This window comes from Balaenoptera musculus, chromosome 1 (genome assembly GCF_009873245.2).
Source record: "Balaenoptera musculus isolate JJ_BM4_2016_0621 chromosome 1, mBalMus1.pri.v3, whole genome shotgun sequence".
In the NCBI taxonomy this organism is placed as follows: Eukaryota; Metazoa; Chordata; class Mammalia; order Artiodactyla; family Balaenopteridae; genus Balaenoptera; species Balaenoptera musculus.
The window spans coordinates 38,581-55,826 of NC_045785.1; the positions used below are offsets into that span (position 1 = coordinate 38,581).

The 17,246-nt window shown below is 64.8% G+C and overlaps 1 protein-coding gene across 3 annotated transcripts in view; it reads left to right on the forward strand.

The window, feature by feature from the left end:
• The window catches only part of SAMD11 (sterile alpha motif domain containing 11), a 19,716-nt gene continuing 2,470 nt past the window's right edge, over positions 1-17,246 (forward strand). The window contains exons 1-8 of one of the 3 annotated variants that reach the window (XM_036871451.1): positions 2-935; positions 2,036-2,127; positions 5,117-5,295; positions 6,628-6,678; positions 11,034-11,158; positions 14,266-14,355; positions 14,532-14,666; positions 16,391-16,553. In XM_036871451.1, the coding sequence (XP_036727346.1) occupies positions 419-935; positions 2,036-2,127; positions 5,117-5,295; positions 6,628-6,678; positions 11,034-11,158; positions 14,266-14,355; positions 14,532-14,666; positions 16,391-16,553 (1,352 nt within the window). In that variant the 5' untranslated portion in view covers positions 2-418. Of the gene's footprint in view, positions 936-2,035; positions 2,128-5,116; positions 5,296-6,627; positions 6,679-11,033; positions 11,159-14,265; positions 14,356-14,531; positions 14,667-16,390; positions 16,554-17,246 lie in introns of all 3 variants that reach the window. The other 2 variants (XM_036871461.1, XM_036871472.1) reach the window with 2 other exon arrangements.

Here is a 17,246-nt window from a genome sequence, read left to right on the forward strand (position 1 = left end):
GCGGGGGCCTGGGACCCTCCGGCGGGGCGGGGCAGGGCACGCGGCCGGAGGCTCCACAACTCCTCACTGCCCGGCTCGGCCCGGCGGGCGCAGCAGCAAGCCGGGCGCGGGGCCGCCCCGGGGGGCGCGGGCGCAGGTGGCCCAGCGCCCTGTGGAGCCCCAGGGTCCTGGAGCTGCGGCGCTGGGCAGGTCGATCGGGGATCGATACAGCTCCGGCAGCACCATGTCTCAGGCAGCAGAGGCCCCGCCAGCCGGCCGGGCAGCGGTCCGAGGTGGCCCGGCTGGGGCGCAGTAGCGGCGAGGACGGGTGCGCGGCCAGGAGCCTCCCAGGCCCCAGCCCTCGAGACCCAACTCCAGCCCGGGCCGGAACTAGTTGGGCCGGCTGCGGAGAGCCAGGCTGCAGGACCACCCACCCACCATGCCGGCGGTCAAGAAGGAGCTACCCGGCCGCGAAGACCTCGCCCTGGCTCTGGCCACCTTCCACCCGACCCTGGCCGCGCTGCCACTGCCACCGCTGCCCGGCTACCTGGCGCCACTGCCCGCCGCGGCCGCCCTGCCCCCGGCCGCCTCGCTACCAGCCGCGACCGCGGGCTACGAGGCGCTCTTGGCCCCGCCGCTCCGCGCCCCGCGCGCCTACCTGAGCCTGCACGAGGCCGCCCCGCACCTCCACCTGCCCAGAGACCCTCTGGCCCTCGAGCGCTTCTCGGCCACTGCGGCCGCGGCACCGGATTTCCAGCCGCTGCTGGACAACGGCGAGCCGTGCATCGAGGTGGAGTGCGGCGCCAACCGCGCGCTGCTCTACGTGCGCAAACTCTGCCAGGGCAGCAAGGGTCCGTCCATCCGCCACCGCGGCGAGTGGCTCACACCCAACGAGTTCCAGTTCGTCAGCGGCCGCGAGACGGCCAAGGACTGGAAGCGCAGCATCCGCCACAAAGGTGCGGCCGCCGTGGGGGCGCGGGCCTCTCCGGTCCCTCCCCTCTGCTCCCCGAGGACCCGTGGGTCCGGACCCCCCTCGTCCTGCCACCTGGGAGACTCCATCTCTGCCTAGAGAGGGCGCTGCGACTCCGGGGCCACCGCAGAGACGCCCCCTCCCCCCGAGCACGGTCGCCTTGTGGACCCGGGCAGAGCGCCCTCGGCCTCCGCGGTCCCCCCAGCGCTGGCCGCACGAGCCGGCGGCTCCTTCCGTCCGGAAGGTCTTTGCGGGATTCCTGGGCCTGAGGCTCCGGGGAAGTTTACGGGAACTCCGGAGAGCGGGCGGGAGGCCGACTGGGCGGGATACTCCCCTGCGGGGTCGAGGAGCCACCGGTTCTGGCGGGAGTGGAGGGGCACACGTGCGGCCGGGTGCGGACGCGCGCTGGTAAAGCGAACGGCAAGGTGCAGGGGTGGCGCAGGCAGGTGGGGGGCGCGGGGGCGCGCGTCGGGGCGGGAGCGCGCGCGGAGCCGAGCGGCGGCGGGGCTGGGAGCAGCCGCTGGGGCTCCCGCAGGAGTCTGGCTCCGAGGGCGCGACGTGCGGGCGCCAGAGCGGGCATGCGGTGGGGGAGGGGGGGTGAGCGCCAGGCCGGGGGTGGGGGGTGGTTAGAAAGTTAGGGACCCAGTCACGCTCGTCGACTTTGGGGCTCCCGGCTCCACGAGGTCAAGCGCAGTCCCGGGTCCTGACCGCGCCGCTCACCTGCGCCGGGCCCGACCCTCCTCCGCCCAGCTCCGGGTTCCGGCGGACCGGCTTGGAGAGGGTGGAGCGCGGGAGGAGTGGCGCAGAGTTGGGGGAGAAAGCCGCCCTTCGTCAGGGGAGGGCGCTCGCCGGATCTTGAGTTTCTGAGCTCTGCAGATCCCCGCGGCGTCCGCGAGGGTGGGGTGAGCGGCGAGGCCTGGCGGTGGGTTCGGAAGTTGGTCGGAGGCGGGTGTTCATAGTCGTGGTGGGAGAGAACCTGGCCTTGACCCTGACAGCGCCCCGGAAGCGTGCCCGCGTGCCCGCGTGCCCGGCCCCACCTGTGCCCGCCCCGCTGCCTCACTGGTCCTGCCTCGGCTCTCCTCGCAGGGAAAAGTCTGAAGACGCTTATGTCCAAGGGGATCCTGCAGGTGCATCCTCCGATCTGCGACTGTCCCGGCTGTCGAATATCCTCCCCGGTGGTGAGATGCGGGAGAAAAGCTGGGGCTTCGGGGTCTTGTTTCTCCGCTGCGGAGCTTGTGCCTGTATTTTCTAGGATCAGTCCTAACCTCGACCCTGCCGATGGGCAGGAGGGAGCCCCCAGGGACTAACAGAGGAGATGGCTTTGGGTGGGAATCCCGGGGCACAAGAGCCCTCGCTCCCTTGATGCAGGGCAGGGTCCTGCCTATCCTGGAACCTCTCCTTGGGAGTCTGGGAGCTGCTTCTCCTGAGGTCCTGGGGACAGCCCACGGTGTGAAGGATTCCTCCCTGGACAGTGTCACCTGACTGGGGCTTGGGGACTTTGCCTTGTCACAGGTCGGGAGGGGGTCACCATGTCAGCTGGCCCAGCCTGGGAGAGGGACCGGTCCTAAGGGAATGCTTGTTCTGGGATGTGACAGTGTGACAGTGTTGTCTGGCCTGGATGTACATTCTGGGGTGGCCACAGGCTTGGATGTGAGTGACGTGCATCTCTGGGTGCCCAGGGTTGGAGCCCTACAGGGCAAGGTTCTAGATGTCCAGGAGTGTCTGAGGATACAACCCGGCTGGGGGCACAGGAGGTGCAGTGTGGGCCTTGGGTGTCAAGAGAACTGCAGCTGGGAGCTGGTGTGGGGCCTCTAACCCAGTGTAGACGTCTCTTGACCCCTCATTAGTCTAGGGGAGCAAGAGAGATGGGGCCTGTGCCTGCCCCTGCAGCACTGCCTTCCCCATCGCATGCCCGCCAGGCAGCAGTGGTTGGAGGGTGGACCTGAAAAGGAAATTTCGCCTTGAGGGGGAAAGTTTGAGCTCCTGGGGGAGAGCCCATTAGGGCCATGGCTCCTGGCACCATTCAGTAGCCCCCTCTGCCAGGAAGGCCTGAGAGGACCCTGCAGGCCGCCTTCAGCTTGTTTACTTTGGACTGGCGGTAGGGTGGGGGAGGGGATGTCCTGGATTCCTTGTGGGCCCTGGGGGTGGGCAAGCTGGGAAGCCACACACAGTCCTGTAAAGACACACGAGTTGTGCAGGGGAAGAGGACACAGCTGAACCTCCCCACGTGCCCACCCCACACACTGTCTGGCATGAGCTCGCCATACTCACAGGCATGCCCGCCCACAGAGCCCCCCAGACAGAGCATGCACACAGGCAGCCCCCCTTCGCCCGCTGCCACCATACCTGCCTGGGGCAGGAGGCTGAGCTCTCGCTCCCCTTCTCAAGCAGCTGGTGCCCAAGAGGACACTCTCCAGGCTGGTCTGGGTTTTCTGCTCGGGTGGGAGGAGCCCTGCCTCTCCCATCATCCCCTTTTGAAGGTCTCCCACAGGAGGGGGGTGGGCAGGTGGCCTGAGCACAGCATCAGTCCCCTCTAGGACATTGCTTGGCAGGGCTGCCTACCTGTCAGGGGCTCCCAGGTCCCTGCCCTGCATGAGGGATGGCTCAGACCTGGGCCTGCCTCTTCTGAGCCTGGTGCCTCCCAGGCCCATCCCTGCACCCCTTCCTTAGGAAGGAAGGAGCTTCATGGACCCCCTTGTCTTTCCAGGCCCCACCTTTTCCACAGAGAGACTGTTTTCCCCTACTCCCCATGGCCAGGTCCACAGGTATGTGCACACTTCATGGTCACAGAATATGGGTGTGCACACGGTGCAGGGGTCACGCAGCCGGCCTCCACACACCCCCCCTTGCTGGCTGAGGAGCCAGGGCTTGGCTGGGGCAGGGGCTTAGCACCCAGTTCTTAAATTTGTGCACTGAGCAGGGGCGAGCAGCTGAGGTCTCGGGTGTGCGTGGGAGGCACGTGTGTCCCCTGTCCTTGGCCGGGGTCAGCAGGGCTGCCCATCCTGGTCCCTCTTCCTCAGCACCCCCCCCCCCACTGGAGCCATCCCAGGCCACCCTAGCTGGTCTGGCCTCACCCCAGGTGGCAGTCGTACTGCTCTGTTTCCCTCTCATCTTCCTTGTCCCACAGATGAGAAGCAGAGAGAAATACATTTACTTTTTTTGTAAGAGAATAGTTTAATTAGAGCGGAAAGGCAGGAGAGGAGGTCCTTTTGCTTGGGCTACAGCAGGCTAGAGGAGGGCACAGCTGAGGGGACTTGCAGCTGAGCACGCACCTGACAGGCCAGGGCTGTTGGGAACCCTCCCCCAGAGCCTGGCCTGAAGAGGCAGGGGGCCCAGATGGGCAGTCACCCCCCTCCCGCCATCCCGCCTGGCCCGAGCTCTGCTGTCGCTGGTGTAGCACCGAGCCAAGGCCAGGGTCTTACAAGCACAGGGCGAACCACCTCGTCTTGCAGGCCTACCCCGGCTCCTGCCGCCTCCACGCCACCCGTCCCCAGCGCCGCCCACCACGCCACCCGTCCCCAGGGCTGCCCATTCCATCTTGCTGAGTGTGTGTTGCAGAGCCGACCACGGGGGGCCTCCTGGGTGGTTGTGTGAGGGCAGGTGTGGCAGAGACTGTGGCTCCCAGACCCTGTCAGGGGCACTGCCCAAATCTGGGGCCGGGGTGGGCCGTGTGTCTGGAGGTGGGTGGTCTGGGTCTGAAGAGAACCTCTCCTCTGGAGGATAGCTGCCCTACAGATCCAGGGCGACGCTGTGCGGGGAGGGGCGAGAGCCCCCTGGACACCTTCTTCCCCAGGCCCCTGCGTGTGGCGGGGACACGTTGTCCTGGCAACAGGAGGGAGGGGCCCTAGCGTCCCGCGGGTACTCGCAGCCCCTCGGGGCTCCCTGGAGCTGGGAAAGCCGCGTTGGTCTCCAGCAGACGAGTGCCTGTGGAGGGGCCTGGGCTGAGTGTGGAGTCCCAACAAGGCACTGCCCACACCCCAGCCCCCCAGGGTGGAGTGGAAGGCAGTCTCTGGAGGGGTTCCTGGTGGAGGCCTTGCCTCGCTGCTCTTGTCTTGGCCTCTGGCCGCTTGTGACGGTCCTGGAGGCTGGAGGCCCCTCTTCTGTAGGCACCCAGGAAGCTGGGCGACCCGATTTGGCCTAACCTTCCTCTCCCCCCTCCCTGTCCAGAACCGGGGGCGGCTGGCGGACAAGAGGACAGTTGCCTTGCCCCCTGCCCGCGTCCTGAAGAAGGAGCTGACCCCAAGCTTCTCAGCCAGTGGTGACAGTGACAGGAGTGGCCCGGCCTGTGGGCAGCGGCTGGGCTTGAAGCAGGAGGACGACCCACATGTCCGTATCATGAAAAGAAGGTGCTTCAAGGGCCAGGGTGGGAGGGCACGCGGGCAGAATGGGGACATCAGAACTGGGGTCTCCAGGCAGCTGAAGGCCACATCAGGCTTCGGGTGGGGGGCCTTTGCCCTGGGGATAGGGCCCCGGTTTAGGTTGTTGTGTCTCCGTGGACGCTGACAGCTGTCACGGCTGAAACAGAACCTGGACCCCCGGGGACATGCCGCAGGATGGCTTGCCCCCGCCTGGGGGCCAAGTGTCGGGCCAGGACTCGGTGGCATCGCTGGGGAGCCGGCACCGGTGGTCACCAGTAGTCACGGCCAGAGCAGGCCAGGGAGGGCCGTGGGCGAGGAGGCACGGAGCCACTGGGTGTGAGGAAGGGAGAAGTCTCTAGGAGGAGGGTCTGGTGGCACCACAGCCAGCGGGGAAGGGGGAGCTGGGCGGACCTCACGCTCGCTCTCACTGGAGTGGCCGCTCCCTTGGCTCCTTACTGACCCTCCCAGGCTTGGGGCCACCCTTCCTGACCTCCCACCTTCTCCCCTCCTGACAGAGGCCCCCCCCCTCTGTCCACTCACCTGTTTTTCCATCCATCCATCCATCTGTCCATCCATCATCTGTCTGTCCAGCACGTCTTGTGCATTCCCAGAATTTTAGGCCCTTTCTCTTCCTGCTTGGTCTTTTAACATGTTCCAATTTCTCCTACCCTAACCCTAACCGTCTGGGCCACCTGAGACACACCCCCCCCCGCCATCCCCCACTCCCACCCGTGCTAAGGTGAAGCACCATGTGGGCCTCCCACTGCCCTCTGTCAGCCCGAGGGCCTTTTCAGGGGTACTGCTGTGATGAGAGTGCGGGCACAGGGCAGAGCCATTTCCTTTCTCGACCTCTCCTGCCTCTGCTGCGTGATGGTCACTTTCAGGAGGCAGGTTGGCAGCAGCTGGGACCCAAGGGCCACCACTGGAGCCGGCAGTGGCCACGGGGCTCATTCCCTGCCCGGAGCAGCTCTAGCAACTAGGAATTTGGGTTCAGTCACACGAGTGACACGTGCAGAGGAAGCCGCAGCCCCACCCCCAGCACAGCATGGGGGCTGCTCTGGTTCCACTGCAACAAGCAGCAGAGACTCGGGCTCTCAGTTCTGCGCTTCCGATTCCTCTGTCTGGTGAGGCCAGGAGCTGGCTCCTGCCCCGCAGGCCTGTCCTGGCGGCAGCCGCCGGCCTGTTGAGGGTGCTCTGAGCCAGCCCAGTTCCCTTGAGGCTGGCGCTCCAGGGCAGACACAGGGCGTGCCACACACACGTCCTGCTGTCCCCATGCCGAGCCCTGGAGGCCACACTGACCCTCTGCTTCTCTCTTTGCAGAGTCCACACCCACTGGGATGTGAACATCTCCTTCCGAGAGACGTCCTGCAGGTAGGGCCGGGCCCGGGCCAGGCTGCCCCCACATGCTGGGCATGGGCAGGACAGAGCCTTGTTGCTCCACGTCCCCTGGGTCTGCTTCTAAGTCTCTCCAGCCTCCCTCTCCTCCTCCTCTCCTTAGTCCGTCGTCTGTCTGTTGACTTGTGCCTAGGCTGTGACAGCAGCACGGCCGTGGGTGCTGGACTGCCCAACCCTGAAGCCAAAGTGCGCTCCCCCTCGCACATTGAAACCCGTCTGCCCAGAGCTAAGGCCGTGACCAGCCCCTCCCACCCTCCCAGTGGGATGTGAGAATGGTGATGTGTGAGTGGGGTCTTGAAGGATGCATAGGAGTTCACTAGGGAAAGGGGATGTCTGCAAAGACATGGAGGAATGAGGGAAGGGAATGTGGGAAGGGAGGAGGGGAAGCTGGTAGGCCTGGCTCAACTGGATGCTATAAAGGGCCTTAGATGCTGGGACTGTTGGCACTGTCCTTCAGGCAGTGGGGAGCCACTGAAAGTTCTTGAGCAGGGGAGTAACCACTGTATGTTTTGACAAGGTCCTGCTGGAGGCCCTGCGCAGCAGGTTGGGGGTTTGCTCCAGTCCATGGTGATCCAGGTATGGTGGAAGCAGAGAGGCTGAGGGGGCTGCCAATCCAAGATGTAGTAAGGAGATAAAAATGAGGGGACCTGGGCTTCCCTAGTGGCGCAGTGGTTGGGAGTCTGCCTGCCAATGCAGGGGACACGGGTTCGAGCCCTGGTCTGGGAGGATCCCATATGCCGCGGAGCGGCTGGGCCCGTGAGCCACAATTACTGAGCCTGTGCGTCTGGAGCCTGTGCTCCACAGCAGGAGAGGCCGCGATGATGAGGGGCCCGCGCACCGCGATGAGGAGTGGCCCCCACTTGCCGCAGCTGGAGAGAGCCCTCGCATGGAAACGAAGACCCAACACACCCATAAATAATAAATAAATAAATTAAAAAAAAAAAAAACAAAGAAGTGGGGATGGATGGTGCCCGGTTTGGAGTTCAGAGCTGTCTTCCGGGAGCCAGACTCCTTCTGTCTTTAAAAAAAAAAAAAAAAAAAAGGGGACCTGATGAGGAGGTTGGGGGGTGTTGGGGAGACCCAAGTTCCCCGTTTCAGAAGGGCAGGCGTGGGCAGTCTGTGGGCAGAGCCCAGGCTGTGGTGCCTGTGGTGTCTGGTCAGTGGGGTCAAGTCTTGGCCCAGCGCTTCCAGGGAAGGCACAGGAAGGGCCCAACCGAGCAGGCAGTGGGCGTCCAGCACTGAGTGGCCCCACTTGCTGCCTGGCTTTGTGCCAGATGTGTTATTATTATTTATTTATTTATTTTTTGCGTTGGGTCTTCGTTGCTTCGCGTGGGCTTTCTCTAGTTGCGGCGAGCGGGGGCTACTCTTTGTTGTGGTGCACGGATTTCTCATTGCGGTGGCGTCTCGTTGCAGAGCACGGGCTCTAGGCACGCGGGCTCGGTAGTTGTGGCTCGCGGGCTCTAGAGCACAGGCTCAGTAGTTGTGGTGCACGGGCTTAGTTGCTCCGCGGCATGTGGGACCTTCCCGGGCCAGGGCTCGAACCCATGTCTCCCGCGTTGGCAGGCGGATTCTTAACCACTGCGCCAACAGGGAAGTCCCAGATGTGTTATTATTTACATTTCTGAGAATGTCTGGATCCTGGAGCCAAATTACAATGAAAACGTCTTTAAACTTATCTCCACCTCATTTTGAAGTTGCCCACTCAACTGATCATTTTTATGAGCCGTCACGAACACTGATGACATTTTATGAGCCTTTTACTTGGGAAGCTACATGATAAACTTGTCAGCGGAGCCTGTAGGGAAATCCCAGGCTGCTCCTCCCCTGCCTGTGGCCCCCCGTTCACCCCACCTGGCCGTGGGATGTGGGAGAGGGCCCAGGCATGCAGACGCAGGGAGCCCCTGGCGAGCGGCCAGGCCCCAGGGTGAGGGCGCGCCTTTGGCCTGGCACAGGCACTCAGAGCAGCTGGGCTGATTTCCTGGACTTCACCAGAGGGGAGACTGAGGGGCTCAGCCGAGAGGACTTACAGCCCATCTGCACCCCCAGTCCCCCACTGCACACCCCGGCGTCTGGCCAGGGAGGGCCGGGCAAGCACAGGGCCCAGCAGCCTCACACTGCCCCCACCCCGGCTCTGTCTTTGTCTCTTCCTGGCTCCTTTTGGCCCTGTCCATGTGTCTTTCTGTCTCTCGTCTGCTGTCTGTACTTCAGGCTCTGTCCATCTGTTTGTCTGCTGTTGCCATCCTTTCTGTCGGTCCAGTAGCGCCTGTCTGTGTCTGTCTGTCCATCTCCGTCTGTCTGGTCATCTGACTTCATCCATCGATCTTCGTCTGTCTGTCTGTCCATCAGTTCCATCCGTCGGTCCATTCATCCCCGTCCCTCTGTCTGCATGACTGCAGTGAACCACCTGCCTGCTTGGAGCTCCCCCCCAGGCCCCATGCATCCTGGGCAGCAGGCCCTCCTGAGGCCCCTGAGCTGGCCGAGGACTGGACAGTGTAGCAGGCACTGGAGGAGCCCGAGGGGCCCCTCGTGGGGAGATGGGGTCTGAGGGGTCACACGTATTCAGTCTGGCATGTACAGAATTTCTTCACAGCTCTTTATATAAAGCCTGGCGTGAATGACACCAGGCTTTATGTAAAGTGAATGACGGAGTGACCACACAGGTTTTCTGGGGCCGGGCCAGCCAGGCTGTCTTGGGGCCCGTGGGGCAAACCGTCAAGGCAGGGAGCAGGGGTTTGCTGGGTGGACAATGCCCTGGTTCTCAGTAGGCATCACCTCCATGGGGCTGCAGCACCCCCCGAGTGCCTGAATGACCACCGCGTGAAAGAACTGTTGGCCACGGTGGTGGTGAGGGGGGCAGACCCAGACCCTGCGTGGGGCACTCGGCTGAGGATTCACGGGGAGCAAACTGGTGGGGCCTGACCCTACTCCTCAGTCTCTGGGGAGTCAGTCCACCTCCTGCAGGAGTCCTAGGGACACCAGAAGGGGGTCCCCTCAAGGGAGAACTCCGTGGCAGCAGCAGCCCTGCCACTAGGCACCCGCCGCCCCCTCCCTGGTGCTGAGGACAGCACTTCTCTCTTCCACCACCACCCCACCCCCCCGCCCCGCATCGATGAGGATGATAGAGGGGGTGAGAATTGCTGCCAATTAATCCCATAAAGTACTTATTCCCACCCCACCTGCCCTCTTGTTTGCATGGGGGGGGCCTTCTCGCCTCCAGGGAAAGGGGGTTGGGGGTGGGAGAGAGTCTGCATCAGGGTCTCCCAGAGGCTCTAGAGCCCAGCCCTGGAGGCTTTGGAGCTGAAACTGATCTGCTTAGGGGCCAGCTCTGGATTAGCCTGCTCCAGCCACCCAGGCTGGGGGGAGGGGGTGCTGGGGGCTATTTAATGAGGTTTAGGGTTGGTTCCCAGGTCATTCAGTGGAGGCCCCCCTTGCAGTGGCCCAGACAGGAGGCTGCTCCATTACAGGTGGGCTGGGGAGCGAGGGTGCTGGGGAGGGAGTGCTGGCATGTCACAGGGTGCACTGGGGTCCCTCCCTGCTCCTCTTCTGTCGTATCCCAACTTCCTGCCACTCCTGGCTGCATCTGCAAGGTGGTGAGTGGCCCTTCCCTGTGCTAAGGGAGATGCTCTCAGAGCCCCAAGAGCAAATGGGTTGGGGGACCATTCCCTCCCTCTTTTCTCTGGGGTTCTGTGATACAGGCATTGAGCTGATTTGACAGGAAGAGAAATGAGGGAACAAAGTTAAATTTGTGTTCATCCCAAGGTTCTTGGCGGGGAGCCCTGGAGAGAACAGAGTGTCCTGAGCACGGGCACACTGGGAACCACGGTGCGCGTCTGTGTCTGTGTGTGTCTGCAGGCCTGTGTGAGTGTGCGTGCGCCCGTGTGTGTCCCTGGACATGCGCACACCTCATTGGCTGCAGACTTTGGTCTCAACCTCGGTTTCCTTATTTGAAGAAATCGAGAGTCCGTGGGTGTTGCAAGTTTAGCACGTGCACAGGAGTAAGTGCTGGGCCTCTCTGGCAGCCTGCACCCCAGGAGCAGGCCCCCCAAGGCAGGAGGCAGGGACACCGTGGCCGGTCTCTCTGGAGAGAGCACTGCAGGACGGGGCCAGCCCTGCACTCCAGACAGACCCTCCCTGGGAGCAGCAGCGGGGTCTGAGGGCGAGGCCTCCACGTCCAGCAGACACTTGGCAGGTCCTGGTGGGCCCAGGTGGGGCCTGCGTAGGTCAGGGTGCGAGCCCACAGCCACCAGGGAATGGAGGTGCTCACGGCGCGCACACGCAAGCTCAGTCAGGAGCCCCACGGGGTCTCACCTTCCCCGTCTGCTTCGCTGCAGCCAGGACGGCGACCTTCCCACCCTCATCTCCAGCGTGCATCGCAGCCGCCACCTCGTTATGCCCGAGCATCAGAGCCGCTGTGAATTCCAGAGAGGCGGCGTGGAGGTTGGCCTGGGAGCCGCAGGTGAGGAGCCAGGGCAGGGCGGGGGGTGAGGACGGGGCTGCCAGGGCCATGGCAGCTCCGTGTGAGGACGGCCGCCCCACAGCCCTCCCTGCGACTCTGCTCATCGGCTCTGGATGCCGCCGCCACCCCCAGCAGCCTTGGCGGGCAGCCAGGGAGGCCAGCGGAGGAGGCGGGAGGCGGCGAGGCCGGCTGTCCCCCGGGGCTCTGTGTGATGGTAATTGTGTTAATCCCGGCCAGCCGGGCAGCGGGCAGACAGAAGGCGGAGGCGGTGGCTCCGCCGTGGCTGCTGCTGGGGTGGGCGTGGGGTGGCCGAGGCCCCAGGGGCAGATGGAGGCAGGACAGTCAGGGAGGGCAGGCCTCACAGAGGCTCAGAGGTGCACGCCTGGGAGTGGCTCCTGGACGGGCAGGGACACGCTCTGCACGCACGGAGTACCCACCGACCCCACAGAGCAAGGGGCCCCAGGAGGGAAGGGGACCACGCCCTGAGAGAAGGGGGGCTGGGGCCTGGACCTCTGCAGGGATGGGGCAGGGGGGTGCTGGCCCAGGAGCTCTGTCCCTGAGGGGGGGCGGCTCCTGGTGACAGCGGGAGCTCAGAGGGAGGGACAACTTGGGGACCCATGAGGCACCACTGCAGAGAGTGGGGCACGGCTGAGCTGTGGCTGAAGGTGGGGGGTGGTGCTGAGAGGAGGTGGCAGGGGTCCCTTGCTGCCCTATGGACCAGGGCAAACCCGGGAAGTTCCCAGCAGTGGCTGCAGCTCTCAGGAAGGCTGGGCAGGGGATAGTCCACCGTCCTGGGACACCTGAGTACCCCCATCAGGGCCTCCAGGTGTGCCTGTGCCTAGGTAGGCCTCTGGGGGGTGCTGCTTCTGGAGCCGAGCTGGGGGCGCCGAGCAGGCGGCTGATGAAATCTAATTGCTCCATCGATCGGGCAAGCCTCCGGAGCCCCACAGTGACTGAGATATTCTGAGCCGCCAGGTCCCCTGCTGCCTGCGCACGTGGAGGCCTCCTCATGGTGCGCGGCCTGAGTGTGCGTGTGCGCCCTGCGCCCGGCCAGAGGCCTGGGTATCCACTCACACCCTTGTGACCCGCGTGTATCAGGGTGCCCTCACTCTCTTCATGCTCAGGTGCAGGGCCCGCATATGAGCACTTCAGGGGTCCCACGTGGTCTGCATGAAGCACCACGTGTGTCCTGTGTCCAGGTTTCGTCCGAGTCCTGCCCTCTTCCTGGGACTCCGCTTCTCACCGGCTTCCACACCTTCCTGCCGGCCCCTGGGTGGAGGCCTTCGCCCATCCTCACCTCCTCCTCCCCAGGAGCACATGTCAGTCCTGTTTCCACCTGGGCAGGAGGGGGCGGGAGGAGAGGGCTTGGGGCGGCCCTGCAGACATCTGGTGACTGTGTGTGTGTCTGCTTCTGGCTGCCCCGGGTGCGTCTGTGAGTAGATGTGGCCTCACGAGGGCCCGGTGAGCCCCAGACCCCCACGGCAGGAGCCCCCTGCGGCCACGGGCCTGGTTCTCACCGTGGGTCCCCCCCACAGGGAGGTGCTCCCCAGCACTTCTCCCAGGCAGAGAGGAGCCCCGCCCCCAGTGTGGAAAATGGGAAACAGATCGCAGGGAGCTGAGAGCCCTGGGTCGTTCTCGGGGTCCAGGAGGCGTGCGTACAGGGTGGGGTGTGGGCAGCAGGTGTGGACCCAGCCCAGACCCACCTTCCCGCCTGGCACACCTGGACGCTGCAGCCCTGCTGGCCCTGCTGGCCGGAGACCCTTTTGCGTGCTGAGGGGCCTTGTGCTGGTTGAGCACCCCCCACCCACCCTGCTAGGTCACTGAGGTAGGACCCTTCGTCTGGGCAGTGGGGACCTCGCCCTCGTCCCTCTCTGGGCAAGGCCTGGGGCTAGGCCACTGGGCCCCGGCCAGTGGCAGGAGGTAGCCGAGATCAATAAGTTATTAGCACCATTCTGTCAGCTGTAAAGTGGAGATTGATCGGCACTCCGCTGCCGCCGCACTTCCCCACCTGATAAAAATGACAGATTAAGGGAATAAGGAAAAGGAATTAGGCTCTGGAGCTGACGGCCGGGGCTTCTCGGGAGCTCCCCTTGCCAAGGTGTCATGGCGGGCCTGGGTCGTAGATGGGGTGGCCCCTCACCCACCCACCCACCCAGAGCCCCGTGAGGATGGAGAGGGGGCCAGGAGCACGGGGTCTGGACGGGAGGCCAGCACTGTGGTGGGTTAGGGTAGGTAACTGTGGTGGGTCCAGGAGCCCGAGACCATCGCTGAGCTTTTCCGCAGAGACCTCCCAGGACTTCGGCTCGGAGGGAGCCTGGCGTCTGGGTGCAGGGGCTGGGAGGGAGGGGAGCTGGTGCCCGGGGATGGATGAGCATGGTTTGGATGTGGGACCTGAGAGAGGACTTCAGGATGGGGCGGGGGCGGGGCCTGGGCCACGTGAGGGGCTGTACGCAGTGGGTGAGGCTGCTTGGGGTGCCCTTGGGGGCTTAGACCAGCTGGGCAGGTGAGCATGTGTGTGACAGGCCAGGCCAGGGTGGTGGCTCGGGCTTTCTGGGGGCAGTGAGGGGTGTGGCCTGGGGGCAGGGGCCCAGGAAGAACGGATGTGGCAGGTGTGCTGGGGCCTGTGGCCTCTAGGAAGAGGTTGGGGTACCCTGGCATGGGACCCTGCACTGCCGGTCCTCACCCCTCTCCTAGAAGGAGAGGTTGGTTTCCAGTCAAATCAGGGTGCTGAGGAGGGCTCCTTATTCTGCAGGGGAGACTAGTCTGGCTGGTGCGGGCAGCATGGCACCTGTGGGGTCCCGAGTTGCTACCTGAGGCCGTAGCTATGAAATCTCCCATCGTATCTACGCACACACAGTCCAGAGCCCAGGGTCTGGACCGTCCCAGGCCCTCGCCCCGTCCCGGCCCCGCATGAGGGACCCCGGGCTGAGCACAGCTTTAACCTGGCCAGGACCCACAGGCACCCCTGAGGAATGAGGGGTGTGGTTCCGGGCTGAGCTGGAGCTGGGCCGGGACTGAGGCCGGTATTGGGGTGGGCCTGAGCTGTTCCCGCCCTGGCCCCTACGAGCCCTGAGAGGCAGGGTGGGGTTCACTCTGCCCTCTCCCAGGTGACCTGTTGGGCAAGAGGCTGGGTCGCTCCCCCCACATCAGCAGTGACTGCCCTTCGGAGAAGAAGGCCCGAAGCAAGTCCCCTCAAGGTGTGAGCCCGACCCCTGGGGGGTGGGGGCACAGGCACTGGAGAGGAAGGGGGACAGCCTGGACCCTCTGCAGGGCAGGGTCAGCACAGCAGCAGGTTCTAAGAGGGGAGCCCCTGCCTCTCCCCCTCGGCTGTATCTGAAGGGGAAGACCCCTCTCCTGTGCTTGCCCAACACAGAGGGTCTGTTGCTTCCGGAACTAGGGCCCGGCATGGCCCCCGAGGATCATTACCGCCGGCTGGTGTCCGCCCTGAGTGAGGCCGGCACCTTTGAGGACCCTCAGCGTCTCTACCACCTGGGCCTCCCCGGCCACGGTATGTCGCCCCTCCCCACGCGTGAGAGGCCACCACATGCGCTGGGCTCGCCCTGTCCTGAGAGGTCTCTGCTCACCCTGAAAAGAGGCCCTGGGGTCTTTGGCTGCTGACACCAAGGCTGGGATTGGATGCAGGTCTTTTGGCCCCTCAAACCTCGAAAGCCCTTGTAGGTGGGCAATGAGGCCCACCTCCTCCTCCCTCTGCCCAACGCAGCCGCTTGTTTGGGTAGATCTGGGGGAGTCGCCCACCAACAGGTCTCCCACGGACTCTCCCAGCCGGGCCTCGAATGGCCGCTGTCATTTCACAGATGAGCAAGCTGAGTCTCAGGGGAGCCCACGCGAGAGTGGGAGGTGGGGGTTTCCCCAGGCCCAGCACACGCAGGTCCCCGTGGCCCCTGGTCTGGACGGCACCGTACCCCTCCTCGGGGAGGCCAAGAGCAGGGCAGCAGGCAGCCCCTGAACGTCCACTGTGGACGTCCGTCCAGAAACAGGATGGGCGACGGTTCAGGTTTGGTCGCCCTGCCTTCACAGCCTTCTCTGGTGGTCAGGAGGAGCTCCGGCCAGAGGCGCCATGCCCATCCCACCCAGCTCCCAGACAGGACGCTTGGAAGCCCCCCTACCACCGCGAGGGCACAGTCCGGCACCCTGTCCAGCTGCACCCGGGCTTTGCAGACCCCAGTCCGGGGGCTGGGGCCGGGCGCTTGCCCTTTCTGGCTGGAACTGGGTGAGAGGGTGCTGGGAAAACGGGCCGGATTTCCTCTCCTTACACAGGCACTGTCCCCCAGGGCAGTCAGGCACCGAGAGCCTGAATAATTCACCAAATGTTAATAATTTAAAAATCTTCCTTTTTAATTGCTTTCCCTGCCCTGCCTGGGGCCGGCTCCGCTGGCCTGCGCGGGGAGGGGCGATGGCCGCGGGGAGCGGCGCGGAGTCGGGCTGTCAATCAGGCCCCCGCCCGCCGCCCCCGCCCCTGCCCGGAGCCGACGGTAAATAACCCAGGCCGCGGGCGGGCGGGGGCGCGGGGCCCTGCCGGGATCGATGCGGGCGGCCGCGCCGGCTGGGCTCTGCGGCCTGGCACCCGGCCCCGGGCAGGACCCACCTCCGCTTTTCGGGTAATTAATTTATAAACAGGCGGTGGCGGCGGAGCCTGCACAGTGGGGGAGCTGCGGGGGGGGGGGGGACTCTGAGGTCCGGCCCTGAGCAGGACAGAGGGCCAGGGGTGGGGAGCAGAGTGCGTAGACCGCACAGTGGGCCCGGGTGTTACCTAGGAGGGGGTTGGAGCCCCGCCCCAACTCCTGGACAGGTCCCACTGCCCTCACTCTGGGGCCTTTGCACGACCCCTCCCCTCATGGGCCCTGCAGCCTTGCTCTCGGCAATCTCAACTCTGGTTCCTGCACCACCAGACTCCCCTGCGTGGGACCTTTCCCTCTCTCCATCCCAACCACTTTTTTGTTCCTGACATCCCCATATCCCTTACAAATGCTCACCTGACCCCCCTCCCAAGACCGGTGGGTGCCACCAGCGGGCCTTGCGCTGGGATGTCTGGTGTCAGCCCTGCCCTATGGCCTCTGCTCGTCTTTCTGTCTCGGTGACGAACCAGCAGGGTCGGGAGAGAATGTGCGCCGGGTCTGCGTGTCCTTGGCCAGTGTACCACAGGGTGTGGGAGACGTGAGGGCCTGGTGGGGGCTGGCCTCTGGGTCACTGCTAGTGCCTGCCCCTCCTCAGATCTCCTGAGGGTCCGGCAGGAGGTGGCAGCGGCAGCTGTGAGGAGCCCCACCGGCCTGGAAGTCCACCTGCCCTCATCCACAGCTGGTCAGCGTCGGAAGCAGGGCCTGGCTCAGCACCGAGACGGCACCGCCCCAGCTGGTGCCCCGTCCTTCTCAGAGAGGTATCGGGGTGCCTGCATTTCAGAGAGACCCCTACATTCCCTGTGCTTGTTTCGGGGCCACAGAGCTGCAGTTGGCAGACCTGCATCACCTGGTTTCTGCACGCGAGGTCCACAGCCCGCACCTCCCCTTGGCCGCTGTACAGCAGCAGGGTCCTGAGTGAACCGGGCACTGTGCTCGGGCCTCGGTTGGTGGCAGCTGGGCAGAGGCCCAGAACATTTCTGGGGTAGAATGTGTGGGGGTGACCATCCCTCTGGGTGGGGTGTGTTTCCACGGAGCAGCTGTGGGGCCCGCTGAATCCAGGTGCCCGAGACAGCTGAGGGCTTTGCTCCCCCAACAGGTAGGTGAGGGGGCTTGAGGCAGATGAGGGGGAGCAGTGCGAGGTCTGGGAACCCCGAAGTCGGAGGAGAGCTGGGGGCGGGGAGAGCCTCCCAGCAGCACCGATTCAGACACCGGAGCCGCTGGCAGCACAGACGAGGCCGCCGGGGGTTGTAGGGGCCGGGAGACCCCAGGAGGGGGCGGGGGCGGAAGGACTTCGGAGGCTCCCCTCCCCTCGCGCCGGGAGTTGTTCGCTGCAGCCGCCGCCTCCCGGACCGCGGCTAATTGCGCCGCGTCCGCGTAGGGTTGGCTAGGGGCAGGGGCCGCGGGGGCGGGGGCCCCAGCGCGGTAATTACCGCCACAGTCGCCGCCGCCCG